The following is a 23347-nucleotide window of genomic DNA, read 5'->3' on the forward strand; positions in this document are numbered from 1 at the left end:
CTGGAAGGGCAGCGGGGAGCCAGGCCCGGAGCTGGAGGGGCACACGAGCCGCGTGCTCGCTCAGGGCGCCCAGCGCCTCCTCCACGTCTGCACAGTTTTGGGGGCCGTGCTCAGTGCAGCTGACACGTTCATGCAGCGCTGGGGCCCCTCGCCCGCCGGGGGCGGCCTGACAGGGACGGCGCGTGCCATGCATCCTGCCCCTTGCTCCTGGCCTTCCGCACGCGGGAAGCGGCCCTGGGACAGCTGCTCAGCCCCCAGCTGTGTTCTGCAGCTGTTCAGTCAGTAACTGCCGCCCCCACCGGACAGGGCTGCTGGGTGCTGTGCGTCCTGCGTGGGACCGTCAGCGGCTGTGGTCCCACGGGGTGACCGTGGAACGTCAGCACTGGCTGGAACAGCGTGGGCGCTAGTGGAGAGCTGGCAGTCAGCAGGCCGCGCTAGAAGCCGCCGAGCCGCCAGACGCCGCCCTGGGGCACAGAAAGCGCCTGTGGGGCAGGATCAGCGCATGAAAGCTCACCCCCTCCTCCCCCCCACCCCGCACCCTGCTTACCTCCGTCTGGTAGGCGTCGTGCACGTAACCCACCTCGCTGGGGAAAAACTGGCATCTTCCCGTGGACAGCGGCCTGGGCTCCTAGACACAAAGACACACACGAGCAATGCAGCGGGCTCACCCCGGGTCAGGAGAGGCCGGAGGCGATTTCAGACCTGTCGGCCCTGGGCTCTGAGCCGAGTCTGCCAGGCGGGGGACACGGAGCAGGAGACCCACGGCTCCTTCCAGGGTGGCTGGGCCACTGCATCCAGACACCTGAGCAGATGCCCCGGGGGCGGGGGAGACACCTGCCCCGAAGGCTGGGCTGACGTGTCCCTCCCTGGCCACCAGCATCCTCGTGGGCAGCTGAGAGGAGGCGGGTCCGGGCGCTTTGAGGGGCAGCCCTCCGCCCTGAATAAGGACACCCCTTGGCGCCTGCCTCTTGCTCTAAAACAACTAGGAAGGGAGAAGAAAAGATTCTTGTTAATTCACTCACTCAGCCAATCCTCCACCTGAGCATCCAGTCGTTCAGCCATTCCCGCCCCCGTCCCTCCCCTCATCCCCCAACCACTCCATAAACACCCACCTTGTTCAACATGGCCTTGTTCAACTTTCCATCCACAAGCCTGTGCCCAGCATTCACGGAGCAGACGCGGAGCCGGACCCTGGCGGTACCAGGGTTAGACACAGTCCCCGCCCCCAGCTGACCAGTGGAGGCACATCTGTAAGTGACAGTGACAAAGCACCTGGAACTGCTCTGGCTGATAACGGCGAGGGGCCCAGGCGCCCATGTGATCAGTAAGGTGCGCAGCAGGGCCTCGCACCTTACTTCCCGGCACCCTCCCATCCCTGACCTAAGATGAGCCTAGAAACCACCAGGGACGGCACTGCAGCGACGGGTAAGGACGGGGCCGCTGCACACCAGCCCGTCTGGACATGCTGAGCGGCCCGAGGGAGACGGGCACAGAGCACAGCAGATGGGTGTGGGTGGGGCGTGCAGGGGGCAGGGTCCGAGGGGCTGGTGCCCCGAGGCCCCGTGGTGAGGGGCGGGCCGCCGCCCCTGAGCCCTCCCCAGGCGCCTGCCCAGTCCGCTGGGCCCATGCCTGTCGGCTGTCAACCCACAGGGCCTCATTCCAGCAGCTTCGGCTCAGGGTCCCACTGGCTCACGGGCACCAGCAGCACCCTGTGACAGCGGCACCTGCCAGCCCTGCTAGACGGCGCCCTCCCTCAGCCACAGCCACGTGGAAACACCCGTTCTGACTCCGCACCGTGGCCTTGCTGGAAGGTCCAGACGCACGGGCCACCCTGTCTGGGGCTGAGTCCCCACTCGAGGCCTGGCCACCGGCCAGGGGGAGCACCTCCCGCCGTCGCTGCTGCTTCCATCTGCTGGGGGCCCAGTAGCAAACAGCACGGACGGGAGGGTTCCACGGCGGACAGCGGTTCTGACAGCCCGTGGCGATGGCCCGAGCGCGGGTGCCGGCCTCTCCCCGCCCAGGCCTCACCGCGCAGGCCGCAGGCTCTGGTGTCTATATGGACACTAATCGCACCACAGGGGCCTCATCTGGCCCTGACCTCCTCCCAAAGGCCTGCCTGCTCAGGCTGCCACACATGGGCGCTGGGGACACAGACGCTCAGGCCGCAGCGGCTCCTGGCTCGGCGCCACATCAAATCAGCCACGGAGAACGGGTGTAAGACTTGGGCTTTGCAGTAAATCCTCTTCCTGACACAGAAGCACCAGGGGCCTGGTTCATTTTCTGTCTGACCGTCAGTGTCCAATCAGGATGGAAAGGTTCTTAATAGTTTGAATTAAATACAACTGTGACTATTTCAGTCCCACCTGCCACAAGACTTAGTTTTCAAATTTAAGATCGCACTGGAAACAGTGTTCCTCTGGGGTCAGAGAGAGCCCAGAGCCAGCGTCATTCTGGCCCAGGAAGATGGGCAGTGGGTGTTCAGAAAGACCACCGAGAGACACCGGGCTGGTTCAGTCGGATGAGCGTCCGACTCTTGATCTCAGCTCAGGTCATGATCTTGGGGTCCGGGTTCCAGCCCCATGTCGGGCTCTGTGCTGACAGTGCAGAGTCTGCTTGGGAGCCTCTCTCTCTCCCCCCTCTCTCTGCCCTTCCTTCTCTCTCTCTCAAAATAAATGAATAAACCTAAAAAAAAAAAAGATCATTATGACATGGTCTTTATTTCTTGACTGTTCCACGTAAATTAGCATTAAGACCCTCCACATATGATATCAGACTCTAAGTCACTCAAGCTCGGTTAACACCCCAGGTGTCTCCAGTAGGGGACACTGCAGCCTTCGGGCCAGGCCTGACCCGCCACCTGATTCTGTAAATAAAGTTTTATTGGCACAGAGCCGTGCTCATTCGTCCACATATCGTCCGTGGCTGCTGTTGTGCTGCCACAGCTGAACTAAGAAGCCATGGCGGAGGCCACGTGGCCACAGGCCGGAGGCACTGCCCCAGCCCGTACCGCGCCTGCCAGGGTGGGACCTTGGTGGGCAGCTGTGAACGGAGGAAGTGGGGCCACCCAGAAGGAAAGGACGCCGCGCCCCCTACTGTCAGTGCAGTGCGGCCAGTCCCTGAGGGTGCCCCCAACCAGCACTAAACACCGCACTCTGGGGCAACCGCACAGCCGCTGACCCCAGGACCTGCCGTGGCTCCCATGGCGGGCCAGAACCAAGAGTCTGGCAGCCCGATGGCCTGACCGGAGGCCCCGCTGTGTAGACATGGTGGGCTGCTTGCTGACAGCTCCTCCAGCAGGGGCGACCTTCTGCCCCGGGGGTGCCGTTCTGCCACACAAGCCTCCAGCCGGTTTGGAACACGAGAGCCTGGACACAGCTGGTGCCGTTCACACCTCGGCCACAGAGACAAACTGCTTCCATGAGTCCCACTCCCCCTGCTCGCCCGCAGCTGCACGGAGGTCCCCTCCTCGGGACGCAAGCGGTTTTGAAGGGACTTTCTCTCCCACGTGTTCCTTCACGCGGCCCTAGCAGGCACCGATGACTATTTCCTCCTCAACACCCACCCTCCTCCGGACAGAAGCATCACCCCCCTTACAAGTGGGGCGGGCCCCATGTCCGCTGGACTCCGTGGCTGAGGGGCCCTCTCAGCGTGGGTTCGGGGCCTCGGGCGTGCGGCTCGCTGGCGTCAGGCGGTGGGTGGGCCCAGGCGCTGGAAGCTCCCGGGGCTGACCTCAGGCACAAGCCCTTTGGCCCCTTCCTGCGTCACTGCTGCCTCTTCTGACGGCGGGAAGGCTGAGCCTACGCTGCCTGGGGAGGTGGTTCTTGCTGGAAGCTCCCAGGGAAACAGACGCCCTCAGGACCAGCAGGAGTCAGAGAGAGTCCCCGGTGTTGGCCCTCGGGGGAAACGTGCTGCCTGCCTCTAAGGTCAAGGCCGTGGAGCGCCCTCTTCCTCAGGACGCGTGCAGGGCGGGCAGGACTCAGGCAGGCCGGGGGGCGGGGGTCAGCGGGGTGCCATGGCTCAGAAGTCCTGCTGCTAAATTTCCACTTTATTTGCCCTCATTTCTAAGCCGCTGCCTCTGTGTCTCGCTGCTCCGTACGGACGAGCTCGAAGGCTGCGTGTGGAGGTGCCGACAGCCGCTTCTGGGTCATGACGCAGGCCCAGGGTCGGAGGCCTTGCCACGCCAGACGCCTCGCTGCTGCGGGGCTCCACTTTCCCCTCTGGTGGTGGCTCTGGGCCTGTGCCCAAGGGGGTCGAGTGCAGGTCTCCGGCTGCCACTTGCTGGGTCGCGGGACCCGGTGGCTGCCTCTCAGGGCTCCCTGCCCTTCCTGGAAGCGGAGGACACTCACGCACAACGGGATCATCACGCCTTCTTCTCAGAAGATGTTAATTGTGCATTTTTAGAAAGAAGAGAACACGCACTTAGAGAAGGGGAATATTTGCCCTCGGAACGCTTCCACACAGGCTCTGTGGCCTCCGGGGCGGTGGCACCTGGCTTAGTGGGCAGAGGGGTGCGCTGACCCGCCAAGGCCTGCGGAGCGGGGAGCCGGGCGCAGGAGGGCGCCTCATGCCCGCCCGGGCTCTGAAGCCCCCAGCGGAGAAGCCTGCCTGACCTCCCCAGGGTGCACTCCGCCCTCCGCCCTGTGAGGGGCGCTGTCCTCCACAGCATCGCACATCCCCGCCCCTGCCCTGCGGCTGCTGGCCTGGGCCCGCCGACATGCAGGAGAAAACGAGAATTCACTCTTTGCACAAGATGTCACTGCGCGAACGGCCCTCATTACCCAGGAAACGCTTACCTGGGACAGAGTGACCAGCACAAACGTGTGGCCGGTCCCGGCCGGACGCCACTCAGCCCTCTGTCCACCCCGAGGAGGAGCCCCTGTTGAGGAGCACAGTCTACTAGACTTTTCTAAACTGACCGACTCATCACGAAGCCGACCAACACCCGTCTCCCAGGCACTCCTCACGGAGCCGCACTCTGAGGGCACACACGGGGCTTCCTCCTCCGAAGGCCTTGGGACACTCAGCCCCGGCCAGCAGGTTTGGAGCCCCAGGAGGCAGGCTGCCCACCCATCCCGCGTCCTGGCACGGGGCGACCTGGTTGATGCCGCTGGCCTGATGGCATTGCAGAAGGTCAGGTGCAGCTGTCCAACAACTTGCTGATGTCAGCAACAGGCTCAGGAAGGGAAAGTGGATTCGGATCAAAGGACACGCTTTCTGTTCTAACCAGGCAGAGTGCCGGAAGCGTACCAGCAAATACTGGTCAGGGACCCACAGTTCAAGTATTCTTTCCAAAAATAAAAAACAAGAAGCAAAAGTCGGGGACAAAGTGTGCATATAGAAACCCCTAAAAAGCGCTGTAAGTGTAAAGACAACTTTACAACAATGATGAACACCCAGGAGGGACAACCACCGGGCTCTGTCCTCTGCCCCTTCTAGGCACCAGCTGGTCCTCACGGTCCAGGGCCGCTCGGGACCCCGCAGGCGCCTGGCGACCTGTGCAGGCCAGGGCTCTCCTGGGCAGTGGGCCGTGATGTTCTCTGTCTCGCTCTTCCCACCCCTGCATCTGACGGCAGAGACACAAACCACATGCCACATAGCCTGAAGCAGGCCACTTCCCCTACGGCCCCGCCAGGGGCTTTGCTCAGCCATGGGGAGCCCCCAGGCAGTAAATTCTGTACCAAATACTGTACCCCCACTCTTGTACCAAACTCTGTTAGTCCACGTGAGCTGTCACAACAAAAATACTGTAAACTGGCGGGGGGCGGGGGGCAGAGGGGGTAAACAATAAACAATTTGTTTCTCACAGTGTGGTGACTGGAAGTCCAGCGTCGGGGGGGACCTGCCAGATCAGTGTCTGGTGGGACCCCCCTTCTGGGTCCAGGGGCAGCGTGGGCTCGCCCACGAGTTGGGGCCGGCATGTACCACAAGCCTGTACAAACGCTCCACCTCGTGACCTCCCTAAGCTGAGCCCCAAACACCGTCCCCCGGAGACAAGGTCTCGATATGAGAATTTGTGGGGACACGGCACTCAGTGACAGCACCATCGCGGGGCTCACGCGCTGACAGGCGAGCTCGAGGCAGCCGGGCAGAAGGAATGGCGGTGTGTCCCCTCCCAGCCCCTTGCCCCCAGGCCATAGGCGCCTCGGGGTTCTGGGGGAACAACCAGCCTCTAGCAGGACAGGGCGCCAGGAAGGTGGACGGCTCACCCTGCAGAGGCTGAGCCAGCACCGGCCCCGCCGCCTCCCGAGCCCAGAGTCCAAGGTCAAAGGCAGCCACCCGTGACTGGTGTCTTGTTTGGAAAGAAACATGGGCAGAGGACAGGTCAGGCCTCAGCCGAGGGTGTAATGCTGCCTCCGCTCGGCTCCCAGGCTTGTGGACAAAATTCTCGGTTCCATCTGCCCAGCTTGAAACAAGAGCCATTTCCTGACGTTGTAACAAAGCTTTTCTAAACAGACACAACGGTCAGGAAAACGTCCTGGGCAATTGGACAATGGATTCTACGTTTGCGCTTGACCTTGACCGACGTTAGCGTACTCGAGTGTTTCTGCGCTCCTCATCCCGTTGCCCGGACCTCCTTCACTCGGAACCTGCTCGCACAAGCCGGAGATCCCGGGTCGCAAGGCAGGCGCCTGTGCGGCCCTGCCCTAAGCGATGTCCACCTCGGTGTCCACACAGAGGTAAAGTGGGCATCAAGGGTCCCACAGCTACAGCATCAGCGAGAAAATGCTGTCATGATCTCTCAAGACACGTGTTTGAACTAAGGTCTCTGGGAAGTGCTCAGGCAGCAGGTTTCAGAGACGTGGGTGAGGGAGTCATGTAGGAAGTTGAAAATCCTGATTTCCATCTGAGGTGCTGATGCTGGTGCCTGCGCGTGTACATAAATGTGTGCATGTGTGTGAGTGCGTGCACAGGTGCATGCACATGAGTGTGTGAGTGCACTGTGTACCTATGACTGTGTGCATGCATGAGTGTGCACGAGTGAGTGCACGCATGCATGTGTACTTATGAGTGTGTGCATGTGTGCCCACAAGTGTGCCCATACACACACACATGAGCATGCATGCATGTGTGCCCATGAGTGCATGTATGTGTGTGCTCTGTGAGTGTGTGCACGTGAGTGCCCGTGTGTGTGCATGCATGAGTGTGCACGCACAAGTGCATGTGTACCTACGAGTGTGTGCATGTGTATGTCCATGTGAGTGTGTGCATGTACCCTCTACACATGTGTGTGTGCACGTACATGAGCATGTGTGTGTGTGTGCATCAGTATATGCATGTGTGTGATCATCAGTGTGTGTGTGTTTCCCCATGAGTGTGCCTACACACGTGTGTGTTTGCCCATGAGTGTGTGCATATGTGCATGCACCTGCATGTGTGCATGTGCTGGGTCAATTTTCAGGGAAAGAGGAAAAGCCAGAAAAGGAGCGACAGCGGTTGGCGGACACGGGGAAAGGGGATCCAGGTCAGTGAGCGGAGTGCTTTGCCACGAAATTTTGATTCTGTAGGTGTTTTCAAGCCCCGACAGTGATGGAGAACAAAATGGAGGAAAGGACACTCACTATGTGCCGAGCAGCAAACACGCCGTCCACGATGGCGCAGCAGAAGGCCGCCACCACGCCGAAGCTGATGAAGACGATGGCCGCGACCAGCTGGGGCAGAGGGCAGAGAAGCGAGTGGGCGTTACGTGCTCCCGACCCCGTGCTCAGACGCAAGCCGCCCGAGTCCCACCCCACCGCCCGGGCTCACGGCCATTCCTGCCCGCCCCGTGGCTCAGCCCGGCCTGCGGGCTGTGTTCTGGCAGGTTCGTCTGCACTGCGGTGGGAGATTTGGGCCCCTAGGTCCTCCGCACACGCCTCCTGAATAATCAGACTATTAGCCCGTCTGTAGCTTCTTACTATTACAAACTCTGCCGCAGTGACCCTAAATAGGATCCGTGTACGAATCTGGCTCCTGTGTGGGTGTCTCTGCACAAGACCCCACACGTCAGACAGGACACGTTCCGGTCTGGGCACCTGACAGTCTGAGATCGCCGCCTCGTCCATACAGAGACTTGGCCGGTTTTCACTCCAACGGCTTCGTCCCTCCTTAAACCCAAGTGACACTTCCTGTTAACCTTCTAGAAGAGTCACCGTCACCAGTGTGCTGGGCACAGCAGGCTCGTTGCTATTTCCGACCACCTCTCTCTCAGCCAGCTAAGGAAACCTTTCTACGTTTGTCGGCCATTTCTTTACATTTTTAAAATCTTTTTGCGAAATAATTGTAAACTTACCAAAACAGGTAGCAAAAATAGTCCAAAGAATTCCTGGCTGTCATTCCCCCGAGATTCCCCAAGTATTGTCACCGTCAAAACCACAGCAACGCCCTCCTCACCTGCAGCTCCTCTCCAGCAGCAAGAACCCCGCCCACAGGACCCTCCATGTGTGTATTTAGTTACTGGGTTCCAGACTCTGCATAAAGCAACCTGGAACTCCCACCCCCCGTGAACGGCAAGCTGTAAACACACACAGTGTTTGCGAGTAGTTCTTGGAGTCTCCAGCCTTGGAAACAGGCTCCCCAAGTCACTCGGGGTGCTTCTTTCCACGTGTTTGAGCTGCTTGTGGACAGTGTGGTCGGGCCCAGTGGCCACTGTTCCATGCAGCCGACTCCCTCTCCATCCTTGTTGACCTGAGTTATTTTGTTCAACAAAGCACAGGGAGCTGGCTTGACATTCAAGGGGACAGTGCAGTGTGGTGCCGGGCCCACCCCCCACGGCTGCCGTCCCCCGGCACACGGAGGTGGGCCAGCTTTGGGCTTCCCTGGACTGCAACCCCACCAGTACCCAGTGGAAATGGGCCCCTGACATTGCAAATGGGGCCTTTGCCCAAGTCCTTTGGGGTCTCAGAACTGGTGACCGTCTGGTCCTCAGTTTCCACACCTGGAGTCAGAGGGGTCAGCTGGGACTCATTCCCGCAGCGCCTCCTGGCGGCCTGCCTCACTGGTGCCGCGGGCAGATGTAACAAAACCGACAGGGGTCCTTGGCTGTTCCCCATGGCCTCACACCTGTGACATTTTATGAGGAAGCGACAGGATGTGTGGCCCGGAGGAGCGGCGTGCAGAGAGCCCTGCCTGTTCACCTGCACAGCAGAGAGCTAAACCGCAGAGCCCGCCAGTTTGAACCCGCTGTTCTGCACAACTGCCCAGCCCGTTGACTCAGCAACAACCAGACCATGGCGCCTCCAGCGAGGAGAACCTACCCTGAGGCAGGCCACAGGCCACCCGCATCGACTCAGGACCCTGGGGCACAGGCAGGGAGGACTCGCCTTACCCCGAGGGCGCGCTGAAGGCCCTGGAAACACAAGGCAAGTTCCTCCAGTGGGGGAGGGGGAGGGTGCGGAGGGAGCGAGACCAGGCAGGGGCCGTCTCCCTGCCATGCCCACCATGAAGGCAGCCAAAGGGAAAAGCGCCTCCTTCGTTCTGCCGGGGACGCAGAAGCCACCGCGCACAGGTGGAAGGATGGGTGTGTGAACATCGTTTGCAGAAACTACTGATGGAACTCCCCTGCATGTGTATTGCTGTTGTGGAAAAACGCATTAAAACATATACAACAGATTCAGACGGCAGCTTTCAAATTTCCTGGCACCTCGCTTTCCCCGCAAAAATGAAAAGCTTGGGTCTAATTTGGCTGCTGAGTCTTCAAGTTTTGACGGTCCTGTGGCCCCCAGGGGGCGCCCTTGCCCTTGCCCAGCTCGGCTCCCTCCCACTGGCCTGACCCGAGGCTGGGGGCAGTCAGTCCCTGCCCCTCGCTACCTGCAAGTCCCCTTGAGCAGAATCCCCAGTCAGGGGGCCAGCGAAAAACAGGCTCAAAGATGAACAGAATCACCTTAGAGCCCGAGTCACTTAGCACATGTGTCCCTCCTGGTCCTGACATCTGTGACATTATCGTCAGCTGCAGGGAGGGCTGGGCACGTCGCACACCTGCCCCTCCGCCAGACCTCCCGAGTGGCCCGTGACCTCAGCAAGCGGTCCGACGCTGACATGAGTCCAATAGGGGGGAGAGCGGCTCCTCCAGCAAATGCTTCTGCTTTGTCCCCGAGGCCGAGCTCCACGGCCCACAGTGCTCTGGGGTCCCAGGCAGCCTGGGCTGCAGAGGGTCCACACGGCCCATGGCGTGACCTCCTGTTCCGTGACGCCCTTCCCTCTCCCACAGCTGCCTCCCTTGTCCCCCACCAGTCCCCTGAGCCACCTCTGGTGTCCCAAGGAGCTGGGCTGTCTGCTAATGACTCTCCTGGAGCCCGGCAGGGTGCGTGGTCAGAAGTGGGTGTCTGCCTGCCCTGTGCACTGTGTGCCACCTTCCAGCTCTGGCGCTAGCCCAGGGCATCCACCAAGCACTTGCCAGTTGCCTGAGAAGCTTCCAGAAGTGGCCCTGCTACTTCTCTGACCGTGCATGTGCACGCAAAACATTGTGGGGACTGCTGTCCCAGCAAGCTCATCATGCACCAACTCAATGGCCCCTCAGAGAACATCACACTCCACCTCCTGGCCACGGAACCAGCTCTGACCCAGCGGTGGCTTCACCAGAGTCCCAGACAGCCAGGGACCTCCCCGGACACCCCCACCTGATTCATCCAGAACTTCACAGAAGCAGAGGACGTGCCCAGTGTCCTCTGGCATTGCTTGACTGCCTTCAATTACTAGACTCATACACACATTCTCTTGGTCCTATACAAACTGTCCCCAGCATTCAAATGTCCTCATCACCTTTCAACTGGCCTTGTCTTGCTACCCACTACCCCTGAAAATTAACATTCAGTGCTAACGTGACCACAGGCACGCAGTAGGTCAGGTGCTAACATGACCACACGCGTGCGGCAGGCCAAGTGCTAATGTGACCACACGCACACGGTAAATCAAGTCCTAGTGTGATCGCGGGGGTGGCGCTGCCTGAGAACCCCTGAGGCATCAGCCCCAAGGTCCAGGAGACCATGGTGGGAAAGACATTGGACCTTCTCTCCTCCAACTTTCGGGCTGGAACTCGGGAGCAGAAGAGCTCTCCTGGAGATGCCGTGTGGTTCTCTGGTCTGTCAGAGCCCATCACGTCTCGGGGGGACACAAGCCACAGCACTCTCCATGCTGCGTGAGGCTGCCACACAGACAGACTTCACGCGGAAGCTGTTAGTGCCTCAGGGACAGAAGGGGACAGACCTCACCGCCCTGCCCCTGGGAAGGGGGAAGGTCACCTTCACATCTCCGCAGGGCTCGAGTTTACCTCGCAACAAGGAAGGCAGGTGAGAAACCAAATGCCAATTGATAAGGTCCTGTTGATAACACGGGAAAGCAAAAAAAAAGTGGGTGTGAGCTTGTCACCAGGTGGGAAGGTTGTCACCGAGTGGACAGGCCTCTCATCCACGGAGGAGACAGACCCAGTGACACAGGGCTGCCAAGGGAGCAAGGGAGTCGGGGTCCCCTGGGGTGGTGGGGCCCTCGGGAGGGTCTGAGAAGGGCCGCCCTGGGGCATGAGAGCCCTCCGGCTGTGGGGGCTGAACTGGGGCAGGTAGAAAGGGGACAGTTACTCCTGGTGACAGTGACCCAGGCGGGTGATGAGCAGGGTGAGGCCGGGTGCAGGGCAGGGGCTGGTGTAGAAGGGACACAGGAGGGGCGGGGCCATCGGGCCCACTGTTGGGGGAGTTGCCTGCATCTGCGGAGGGGGGCGTTAATGAAAAGGAGCAGGAAAAGGGTGGCCGGCAGTGCCGGGGGAGGGGCGCAGTCCGATGCCCAGGAGTGTCACGTCAGCGAGGCTGGTGGGGACGCCGTCTACCAAGGAGAATGTCACCAGGCCCTCACCAGGGAGCCCTGAGGCAGTCCTGGCAGCCCAGGCAGGGAGCCAGGACTCCTGAGCTATCCGTCACCTGGGGTTCCTTGTCCCCACGTCCATCTCCCAGGGGCCCCTCAGCCCCCTCGTGCCCCCCCGCCCCCTTGCACCGCCTGCCCCTTCGTACCGCCCACCCCCGGCCCTGACTGGGGTCCTCTTGCTGGGGACACTGCAGGCCCCAGGGCGCATCACCGTGCACCACCCTGCCTCCCCCGTGACTCCAGGCTGGACGTCGTGTGTCCTCCGTCCACACTCCCGCCGTCCATACCTTCCTCTTCCCAAACACATGGATGGGGTAGAAATTAATCACGGATGGAAAAACAAAATCCAAATATGTGGAAACCAAACATCGCACCCTTAAACAACCAACGGATCGAAGTCGTCACCAGGGGACCTCACAGGTTCGAGGTAAATGGGGTGGAAGGGAGCACACCAGAGCCCCACCCCGGGTGCAGCTGAGGCCCTGCGAGACACAGGTAGACACGCACGGAAGGAGACGGGTCTCGGGTCAACTGTCTTCTGCCCTAAAGAACTAGAAAAAGGAGAGCAAGTGAACCCAGAGCCAGAAAAGAAGGGGTGATAAAGGCTAACGCAGAGTTAAAAGACACAGGGGGAAAGAAAGTCAATGTACTTGGAAGTTGGTTCTTTGAAAACAGCAACAAAGTTGACCGATCTATAGCTAAACTAAGAAAACAAGAGAGGAAAAGCAAATGACTAAAATCAGAAATACGTTTGGGGACGTAATTACCAACTTTACAGAAATTAAAAGGATTGTTGGGGCGCCTGGGTGGCTTAGTCGGTTAAGCGTCCGACTTTCGCTTAGGTCATGATCTCGCGGTTCGTGGGTTCGGGCCCCGCGTCGGGCTCTGTGCTGACTGCCAGCTCAGAGCCTGGAGCCTGTTTCGGTCTGTGACTCCCTCTCTCTCTGACCCTCCCCTGCTCACGCTGTCTCTCTCTCTCTCTCCTAGAAATAAATAAAACATTAAAAAAAAAAAGAAATTAAAAGGATTGTAAGGAAATACTAGGAGCTTCTGTGCACCAACAAAGTTGATTGTCTAGATGAACAAGTTCTGAGAAGCCCACGAATTACCAACATTGACCCCAGAAGAAATAGAAAGTTTCCACAGACCATACAAAGAAGAAGATTGAATCAGTAGCCGACAACCTCCAACAAAGGACCAGACGGCCTCCCTGCCCTGCGCAGGGAGAGAGGCAGCGGGTCCAGGGCCTGGGGCAGAGGTGAGGTCAACGGACCCGTGGGGCAGCCCCGCCCGCAGCTGCAGGGAGAGCGCAGGGAGAGCGCCTGGGGCGCTCCGCTCGGCCGCTTGCATTCCAGCCGCGGACTGAGCCTTCAGGGCCTCCCTGCCCGGCGGCGCCCTTCTTCGGCCTCCCCACAGCCCCTCCCACGCGCCCGGGGCTGTGCCCCCCGTGCGTCTGCTGCAGGAGGTCAGGCCCCCCGCCCGCGTGCCTAGAGTGTGCGCTCGACGTTCCTGGGAGGGAGATGGGCGGATGACAGCGCCCACACGGGGCCGGGACGCTCGGCAGACGGGCGCCCGGGAGCTCTGGCCCTGCTAGAATTCTCCTCTGCGTGGACTCGGCCGCATAAGCAGCGCTCACTAGACATAGGCCCCCAGGACCAGTGAGCGCAAGTCACAGAGGACGAGGGCAGAGCACAGCGCTTCCCCACACTCGCGGGCTCCCCGCGCCCCCGGCCTGGGGACCACCCCCTGCACGCGGCGCTCGCGGCCCCGGTGCGACGGCTCTGGGCAGTGCCACGAACTACGCCGTGTTTCACACCAGCCCGCTCGCCCGGAGGACCCCCCGGCCCCTGCTGCCCGGATTCCTGGGCCGAAGGAACAGGAGGCTGCGTGCCGGACGCAAGGCCGTGACGGAGGCGGCCTCCGCGGTGACAGCCCACGGGGTTCACCTGCCAGCAAGTGACAGGGCAGGGCGGGCCCTGGTGGGGCCTCAGGACGACAGGGCCACCCGCCAAGCACAGTCTGTGTGTGATCACAGCCGCCGAGCCAGCTTCCCGCGTGCGCGGCGCTAACTCTCACAGGCCTCCAACCGCGGTGCGTAGAAAGCAGAACTGGACGCATTTTCCCCCGACAAAGCTGCAGTCAGCCAGACGGCAGGGAGCATGGTCGTTCCCGCGGCTCTGCTCACCTCTCCCGCCTCCCTTCTCCCGAGACCGATCAGACCCTGGGGGTGTGGGTGGTGGCATCTTTGTCCTGGGGAAGGTGTCACCCAGGGCCCTAGCCCTTCCGACCCCGCAGGCGTGGCCCCAGGAGTTTGAGAGGAGAAGGGTGAAGAGACCGTGAATTCCTGTCCCTGGAGTGTGGCCTGTGGCCAGTAAGACGCTGTGGGGAGGGCTCGCCCTCCGACACCCCGTGCGTGGCTCCCTATGTCTGTGTCCAGGCACCTCTGATGCAGCGAGGGCTTAGGGTCCTTCCTCCCCACACCCCTTCCAGGCGGGTCTGGGGGGCACAGGCCGCCTCAGCTTCTGTGTGAGGAGGTGAGGGGCTGGACACTCCCCGTAAGGCTGCCGAGGGTCCCCGACGTCGACCCAAAGCAGAAGCAAAGCAGGAGAGGAGGGGGGACCCAGCCAGGACCCCGCAGCACAGGAGCGCGGGCTCCCTCCGGCCCAGGCAGACGGCCGCCTGGTGCCCTCCCCGTGCAGAGAATGTTCCTCCTCCGCTGGTTCCCGGTGGACCCGCTAGTGCAGCGGATGTTTTTACACCACGTGCCAGGATGGCAGGGTCTCGGCCGTGTCTGCGTGGGTGTCTGTGCGTCTGTGTGTGTCTGCGTGTTGTCTGTGTGCCTGCATGTCTGTCTGCGTGTCTATGTGTGTCTGTATGTGTGTCTGTGTGTGTTTCTCTGTCTCTGTGTGTGTCTGTGTGTCCATGTGCACACATACGGAGGCAGATGCGCAGTTTGCACACTGTCCTTGGCCCCCTGAGTTTTCCCCCTGCCTCTGGGGCTGTGTGGATGGTGGAGCTGATATTGAAGTTGATGGTCCACGCATCCGTCCGGGTGAAGAGAAGCCAGCGACTCACCATCAGCGGGAAGGTAGGACAAGCTGACTCACTCTGGGACATTCTCTGGAGGCCAATGTGGTGACGGTGCAGCCACTGTAAAATGAGACCCCACCCCTCAAACTGAACAAACTATTTACAGATGAAATGGCCCTATCTGGTGTTTGCTCCAAAATAATGTGGGAAGGGAAGAAATGGGTAAGAGAATAGAAGACTGGCCATGAGGTTCATTGGGCTCTAGTGCCTACATTTGTATGTGTTTAAAATTTTTTAACATTTATCTATTTTTGAGAGGGAAAGAGAGACAGAGTGCGAGCAGGGGAGGGGCAGAGAGAGAGGGAGACACAGAATCTGAAGCAGACTCCAGGCTGTCATCACAGAGCCCAACACGGGGCTGGAATTCACAAACCATGAGATCATGACCTGAGACAAAATCAAGAGTCAGATGCTTAACTGACTGAGCCACCCAGGTGCCCCTAAATTTCCTATCATAAAAAAAAAAAAAATTTTTTTTTTAATCAAGAAAGAAGAAAGCATCCCTACATATGCAGATGCACTTGAAATGCACTCTCTCTTTTGCTGACATTTTCTCAGCTTGCTATTTACAGACTCCTTTGGAAGCAACCCTGCCCGGCTGCTCAAGAACCGTGGGTGACAATGGCTGCCTCTCCTGGACACCTGCTCCGGCTGTGCTGAATATCCTCACATGGGTGCTCCCAGAAGCCCTGGAAATGGGGAAACTGAGGCCCAGAAGGGTCAAGTAAGTTTCCCAAGATCACACCACTCCTAGTGGTAGACAGAGGTTCCAATTTCCATCATCATGAAGTCAAACATCAGAGTGCAGCGTGCTCTTCCTACAGAGTCACTCTGGACGAGCCCCCTCCTCACCAGGAGCAGTGGGGTTGTACATACACCACGGACGACTCCCGGCCGCAGGCTCTGGTCTGGGAAGCTGGGGGCCGCCTTATGCAGGGGGGCCAGCAGGTGAGCTGGGCCCCACACGGTCTCCTCTTACCAAAGCCTCCGAAAAAGACCTCCTGCATCCAGACTGGACAGGAAGGAGCAGAACTGTGTCTTTCGGTGGGTGACACGATCTAAGATGGAGAATCCCAAGGGACCCACTTGAAACTATTAGAGCAAATGAATGAGTTCAACAGAGCTACAGGTACAAGATGAACAATCTTATACAAAATCTTGTAAAAAAATGTATTTTTACACCCCTGTAATGCATAATCCAAAAACGAAGTTAGGGAAAAAATTCTATTCATAATACCCTCAAAAATAATAAAATATTTAGGAATAAACTTAACAAAAGAAGCACAAAACTTAGACACTTAACACAACAAAACTGTTGAGGGCAGTGAAAGAAGATCTAAAAAACGGAAAACATCGCACGTTCATGGGTCAGGACACTTAACATCGTTAAGCCAGATACACTCCCACAGCGGACGTACAGATTGAGCGCAGTCTCCACCAGAACCCAGCTGACCCCCCACAGAAATCGCAAGCTGATTCTAACACTCGTGTGAAATTGCAAAGACAGAGAAGAATCAGAACCGTCGTGAAAAAGAGGAACCAAGTTAAGGGGACTCAAGTTCTGGTTTCAAACTCACCACAAAGCAACAGTAGCTGAGACTGTGCGCACGGAGACGAAGACCCGGCCGTGGAGGAAGGCACAGCATGCGCCTGGGGCCGCGGGGTGGCCGACAAGGCTTCGAGATGGTTCAGAGCAACGGGTGCGGGGACAGCGGAGCGGCCACAGCACAAGGGGGAATGTGGACCCCGGTCTCACACCATATGCAAACATTAACTTGAAATGGACCAAAGACTTAAATGTAAGTGACAAAAGTCAGAAAACATAGGGGTAAATCTTCATGATCCTGGAACCGGCACAAGATTCTTAGACCAACAGCACAGGCAACGAGAGAGAAAACACACCTGGGGCTTCAGCGAAACCACAAGCTTCTGTGCTCAAAGCCGCGTCAGGAAGGTGAAGGGAGGCGGTACGTGCCTCCGAAGGACTTGCCTCTGGAGGATACAAATCCTCCGACCACTGAATGATAGGACGGCAAGTCACCCAACTTAAAAATCAGCAGGGGATTTGAATAGACATGTGTCTGAAAAGAGGCGGAGAAAAGGCCAACAAGCACCTGAAAAGAAGCCCAACATCACTAGTCACCAAGGAACTGCCACAGTGAGACACCAGGCCGTCCCCACCTGGCGGGCGGGCATATGGACTGGGACACTGGAACCCCCTAGCGCTGGTGGGGGCAGAAATGGTGCAGCCTCCATGACGGTCTGGCACTTCCCCCAACGACCGCCCTAGGATGCAGAATTCCACTCCTAGGAGGATGCCTGGCGTGCACACTCGTCCCCGCGTTCACACTCATCACAAAGCCCTAGGCGGCAGCGTCCCCAGTGACCAGCATTGGCCAGTGGACACAAGATGTGCTCCCTCCATCCGCAGAACGTGACTCCACCATAAAGCAGTGAGGTCCTGACACAGGCCGCCTGGAAAGCATTATGCCGAGTGAGGGCGCGGCTGGTCCCTGCACACACGTCCAGACCGAGAGCGGGTTAGCGGTTGTCGAGGGCTGGACGTGGGGGACTGAGGGGTGGTTTCTGGTTGGAAAGATGCAGATGTCCTCAGATTGGCTGGTGGCAGGTGGGGGCACACACCCGCTGTGTGCTAACGTCACTGAACTTTACACGTCAACTGGGTGAATTGTGTCAGCAAAACTCTTTTTAAAAGGGAAAGAAACAGGCGTCCCTGGACCAAACTGGGTCCTCACCACCCACGAGGGTGGCCTGCATGCCACGTGGCCGCCACCCAGCCGCCAGCTTCAAGGCCTCACAGCTGGCTCTGCCCTTCGGGGAACCGCCTACAAAACCAGGTCAGGAGGCTCTCAATTTGTAGGCGCGAAGCATTGACAGCGGCCTCAGCAGGATGGGAGAGCAGGCAGGGAGGGGTCACAGAGGCAGGGGCGGGGCGGCCGAGCAGGCAGGGGCTCAGGGGCAGCGGCGGGGCGGGAGGGAAACCAGACCAAGGGACCTGGTAACACCCTGACAGCGGGGTTCCAGCCTCTCCCCACCCCTGCCAGGAGCCCCTCTCCCCAAACAGCGTTTTCTGAAGAGAACAAGCTTAGTGCCTGACGGCTCCATGCAGCTTCAAATCCCGGACCTCCAATGGGGACAGGAGGGAAATCGCTTCTCCCGCGGGCACAGAAGGACCTTGGCAAGACTCTCAAGGGCACCACCTTCAGGGCTCCTTCTGGATTCTGGAGGCCACCAGGAGGCGGGGCTTCCAGGAGCCCAGGGCTGCCCTCCCAGCCCCCACCCCAGCAGCAGCCAGGCAAGGAGAGGGGGGCCGTGCACCGCCTGGGACGTGGCAGGAGTGTGGGGTCCCTCTGCCCCCCTCTTCTTAGCCGGCGGCCCCCTCTCCTTGGGACTCAGGGCAAAACACTCCTTTCCACCAGAATCCAAACCTCTTTGCCCTGCTTCCCCGCCCCCCGCCCCATCCCAGGAGCACCCTCCCCCAGCCAGGCGCCTGCCCCAGGGCCCGCTTTCTCATCCCCTGTGCTTACGACAGTGGCCACCACAGCCAAGCCACGGACCTCCCCCCTCGGCCAGGGAATGGGGGGCACGAGCCATCCTACTACAGGCCCTCACACAGGGAAGACCCCAGGGCAGGTGACTGCACATTTGGGAATAAGTAGGATGAAGCCAGTCCAGGCAGGCATTAGAGACGAGTCCGAAACGGCCACGTGGCCCCAAACCCCCTCTGAACACCCATCAAATTCAAAACCAGCCACCACGGTGAACTGGCAAAATCAACCGCTTATTCTTGGAGCTGCGTCCCCAAAGCACCAGCAAACAGACGCCGAATTGAGATCATTCCTGAAAACACCACGTTCGTAAAACCTATCAAGGTTGGTGTTCGACCCCCCCGGAGCCGGTGGCCTGGACAGGCGGGGTCTCCTCTCTGTCAAGCCCTGTGAGCTGGGCCCTCGTGCTTTGCCCTTTTCCTGCCCTCTCTCCGCGGCCTGCGGGAGCCTATACATCATCATTTAATTTGCTAACCCCAACCCAGCCCACACCCTAAACTCTTCCTGTGCCGCAACTTCAGCTGCCAGGACCACCGCGTGAGGTTGTAGGCTGCAGCCTACGATCCTAGACGCAACGCTCACTTAGACCCATTGTGAAGGGAGCCCCGAGCCCCGAGCCAGAGTTGCACAGTGCGCAGCCTGGGGAACCCAGCCCCCATCCTAGTGCTGGACTGGGGCCGGGGCTTCCCTAGGAAACCACATGTGCATAAGCAAGCACATTCTTACCATTTGCCTTCTGTTCTCCACCAGGTTGATGCCAATCATCCCGAGGAAGGCTCCGAAGCCCAGCTGGCGGGGAAGGGAGAACAGGGAGAAGGTGCCCGGTTAGCACACCGAGCCCAGTGCAGGGAGGTTAGCACACCGCGGCCCTAGCATGGGGGGGGGGGGGTAGCAGCAAATCGGAGGCTGCCCCCCCAGGAAACATTTTATCCAAGGGGCAAAGCCGGCCAGTCGCCCCTCCCCCACCCACCTTCACCACCTGGCGCCCCACAAGCTCATGCCTGTGTGTGTGGGCATCTCCGGCTCCAGCAAAGCTGGTGGTCAGAACAGAAGCTGCCGAAACGTGACTCTTGGTCACAGAAGAAGAGGGTAGCACGTGGCCCTCACCTCCGGCCAGAGGACAGCCCCTTCGCAGTAACCCAGAGGGTGGGGCTCCCTGCTCATTTCCCCCACGCCAGGCAGCAGCCCCAGTCAGAGGCTGGCTCCCCGGGGAAGATGTGGGGACCAGGCGCCCATGGACGTGGCTGACGCCACTCACAGGTGAGCTGGCAGACAGGTGGCTGTGGGGAGGGGCGGGTAGAGGAGGAAGGAGGCTCCAGCAGGGGAAGCACAGTGACAGGCTCTGTCCGTCCTGGAGAAGCCTCAGCTCCTGGCCCCTGCCCTCAAAATGAGGGCTCCAGGACGGGGCTGGATCCTTCCACTGAGTGTAGTTCCCTCGGCTTGAGTGACGGGGACAAGGGACGACAGAGGTGAGAGGCTGGCCAGGCGAGCCCCACCACCGTTGGCCTGTCTGAGCGTGGGCGGCACCGCCATGGATGCTCAAGGCCACGGTGTTAAAAGTAATGCGTGAAAGTCCGACCTCCTTATGGCTACAGAAGACTGCATCTGTGACGGTGTCTGTGGAGATGGACACCTGTGCACAGAGGAAGTTTCCGGCAATAATTTAAGAATTCTCAAGGAGGAAAGATGAACGTTTTCTTCATGTCCAGATCCACAGCTCAAAAACACCGGAACTCCAGGCCGACACGACCCTATTAAAGGGTTTCTGTTAAGTTTCACCGACTCCCATCCTCTTTCCAAGAAGGTGGAGGCGCTCGGAGCCTCCAAGTTCCGTCCTGAGAGCCTCTCTGCCGTGTCCGCGTGCGACGCGAGGGCCACAGAAGCGACTTCTACCCGCATGTTCTTCAGGTGAATTTCATCTGGCCTCCGCAGTTCACCTTCAGAACCAGCCGCTGCCCGGGAACCTGGCTCCGTCAGAGCCTTGACCCGGGTCCTCCCAGCCCTGGCCCACACCCAGGGGTCCCCCCACAACACCCGGCAGAAAAGTGGGGTCCCAACATAGTGGCAGTTCTTAACTTTTTACTGATAAACCTTCTGCACACACTATTTATGTGTTTACTCTTAAGCAATCCACAGGTAGATCGTGTAAGTTTATAAAACACAGACAAAAAACAGAAAAATGAAAATTAAGTATTAATATAAAGATGAAGTGGGGGTGCCTGGGTGGCTTAGGTGGTTAAGCACCCGACTCTTGATCTCGGCTCAGGTCACCATCCCCGGGTCGTGGGATGGAGCCCCGTGTTGGGCTCTGCGCTGACACCACAGAGCCTGCTTGAGATTCTCTCTCCCTGTCTCTGCCCCCCCGCCTCCCACACTCTCTCCCTCTCTCTCTCTCAAAAGAAATAAATAAACTTAAAAAAAATTTTTAGAGACGAAGTGAACAATATACACGAAATATTTTTAAATATTTCATGTCAAATATTTGTCAAATAAATATTTAATGTCAAAACCTTTACATCCTTGCTAAAAATGTTACCAATATTATTACTTATCTTGATACTTTGAGTGAGAGTAGTGTGATTAAAAGAAATTCATTTTTTTTTTAATGTTTTATTTATTTCCAGGAGAGAGAGAGAGAGACAGCGTGAGCAGGGGAGGGTCAGGAGAGAGGGAGTCACAGACTGAAACAGGCTCCAGGCTCTGAGCTGGCAGTCAGCACAGACCCGATGCGGGGCTCGAACCCACGAACTGCGAGATCATGACCTAAGCGAAAGTCGGACGCTCAACCGACTAAACTACCCAGGTGCCCCAGAACTTCATATTTTTAAAAAAATCTCTATTTAGCATTTTTGACACAGCAGTTCACTTATGCATTTTAAGGGCATAAAGCTGATAAAGGTCCGTCCACAGACTCCTGTCCAGTGGGGGCCCTTGGGGAAAATTCTACCGCTCACAACAGGGGACGTGAATTCCTCGCTCAAAAAATCTCCTTGATAATTCTGGATTTGGGTGGCCCTTCTTGCCACATCTGACTAGGCTGTCCCTGTCGGTGCTGAAATCTGAAATGAGTGGTGGACATCGCCCTCTGCTGCCACCCCCACGAGGTGGAGTGATGAACACCCCCACCCCCACGGGGGCGTCCTTGCAGGACTGGATCAGAGCTGTGGTCGGTGCGCTCTCGCGGGGCTGGTTCCCTGCGCCCCCTCCTCCCGCCCCTGTCCGGGCCCACAGCCCTGCTGGCCTGCCTGCTCGAGGCCCCGTCAAGGCCGGACAACCAGCAGCCGCTACCCGCCCAGGGCCCTGGAGGGGCAGACTCTGCCGGCCACGAGCCCCGACGTGGCCTGTGCCGCCTCCGTGCAGCCCTCCCGCACAACCCGGGGCGGCCGCACTCACAATGACCCCTGGGTAGTAGCCCCCTACAGTCACGTTCTCTGTCCTGGTGGTGGCGGCGAGGCCGATGGCCAGGATACAGGCGGACGCCAGCAGCAGAGACCCCACGAACCAAAGGGAGGTCTTCTTTCTTCTGGCAAACGCTTCTGGAAGGAGGACAGAGGGGTTCGTTCGTGAGGCGACGGGCTCAGAGCGGGGTCCCAGCAAACAGCACCCACCTTGCCAGTCTCCCTCCTTCCCAGGTGCCCCGTTTCTCTGTCTGGGGACTCGGGGTCTCCCTTGTCACCTGCCAATCCACCCGAAACGTGTCCTCCCCGAGCCTGGACGTCCCCCGCCCTCCCCTGCACCACCACGGCACCCAGACCCCCGCTCCCATGCTGACTGCCCAGGCCCCGGACCCCCAGACAATGAGCCCCGCAAGGGCAGTGGGGGCGTGTTCTCCCTGCTGCCTGCAGGGGAGGCGCCGGGGCGTCAGTGCCGCCAGGGCTCACCACAAACCAGCATCCGCCCTTGACTGCAAGCCCCACCGCAGACGTCATGCCCGACCATCTTCTGAGCACCCATCGTGTGTGGGGGCCCCCTAAGCACTGACAAGTATCCCTGGGCGCCCCCCGTCCTCCCCCGTGGCCTGCATCCACCTGCAGGACCCCCTCAGCCCCAGACCCTGAATGGCTAAATGAGGGAGGGGGGAGGGGAGGGAGGGGCAGAAAGGACTCAGGAGTGCGCGGGAGGCTGCCAGTGCCCACCCAGACGCCCATCCCCCCTTCCCCTCACTAACAGGCCCCTTACTGGATGCGAATGTCAAGGGTGGCACCACGCAGCTTCTGTTCCAGCCCGAGGATTACATTCTTGACAAGTAACTACCCATCTAATCAAAGGAAGCTCCGTGGGCCCAGCAGGAGATCTCTTCAAGGAGCCTGCCCTTTGCCTTTCTCCCTGTCATCCTTTCCGCTACCTGGAATGTGAGCAGGAAGGCAGCCCCTGGGTTCCGTCCGAAGCTGAGCAGAACGAAGTCCCCAGACCATGGCTGCCACTTTGGGTGCCCCGGGCTTTGTAGGCAAACCTCATCCCAGGTGTCACAGAATTCAAGAAGGCAGCCAGAAAGGAGACCTTCCCATGGGCTGGCCCGCCTTCACGTCTCCGGTTCTGGGTTTCTTGTTGCCCTTCCTTCCCTGTGGGTGTGTCTCGGGGATGCAGGGGTCCCCCGTTTACAGCAACCCCGCCCCCCAGTCACCGCCACACAGGGAGGCAGTTGGCCGGGAGAGGCCAAGGCGAGACTCCACCCCTAGTCCAACCAGGCCACTGGCCTGTGTTTTGTTTTATGATGGTTTCTTTTCTTTTCTTTTCTTTTTTTTAGAGAGAGAAAGAGAGTAGCTGGGGGAGGGGCCAGAAGGAGAGGGAGAGAGAGAGTCCCAGGCAGGCTCCTCACGGTCGGCACAGAGCCCCACACAGGGCTTGAGCCAATGACT

General features: G+C 59.2%; 1 protein-coding gene across 2 annotated transcripts in view; it reads right to left on the bottom strand.

Moving 5' to 3' along the window:
• Positions 1-23347, bottom strand: part of TMEM255B (transmembrane protein 255B) — a 35492-nt gene that overhangs the window by 8134 nt on the left and 4011 nt on the right. Inside the window, exons 2-5 of one of the 2 annotated variants that reach the window (XM_039221605.1) lie at positions 21882-22024; positions 19215-19277; positions 7560-7649; positions 548-628 (exon numbers count right to left, since the gene is read on the bottom strand). In XM_039221605.1, coding sequence (XP_039077536.1) covers positions 548-628; positions 7560-7649; positions 19215-19277; positions 21882-22024 — 377 coding nt within the window. The remainder of the gene's footprint in view (positions 1-547; positions 629-7559; positions 7650-19214; positions 19278-21881; positions 22025-23347) is intronic. The other variant, XM_039221606.1, reaches the window with a different exon arrangement.

This window comes from Hyaena hyaena, unplaced genomic scaffold, assembly GCF_003009895.1.
Source record: "Hyaena hyaena isolate Hyena2069 unplaced genomic scaffold, ASM300989v1 scaffold_992, whole genome shotgun sequence".
In the NCBI taxonomy this organism is placed as follows: domain Eukaryota; kingdom Metazoa; phylum Chordata; class Mammalia; order Carnivora; family Hyaenidae; genus Hyaena; species Hyaena hyaena.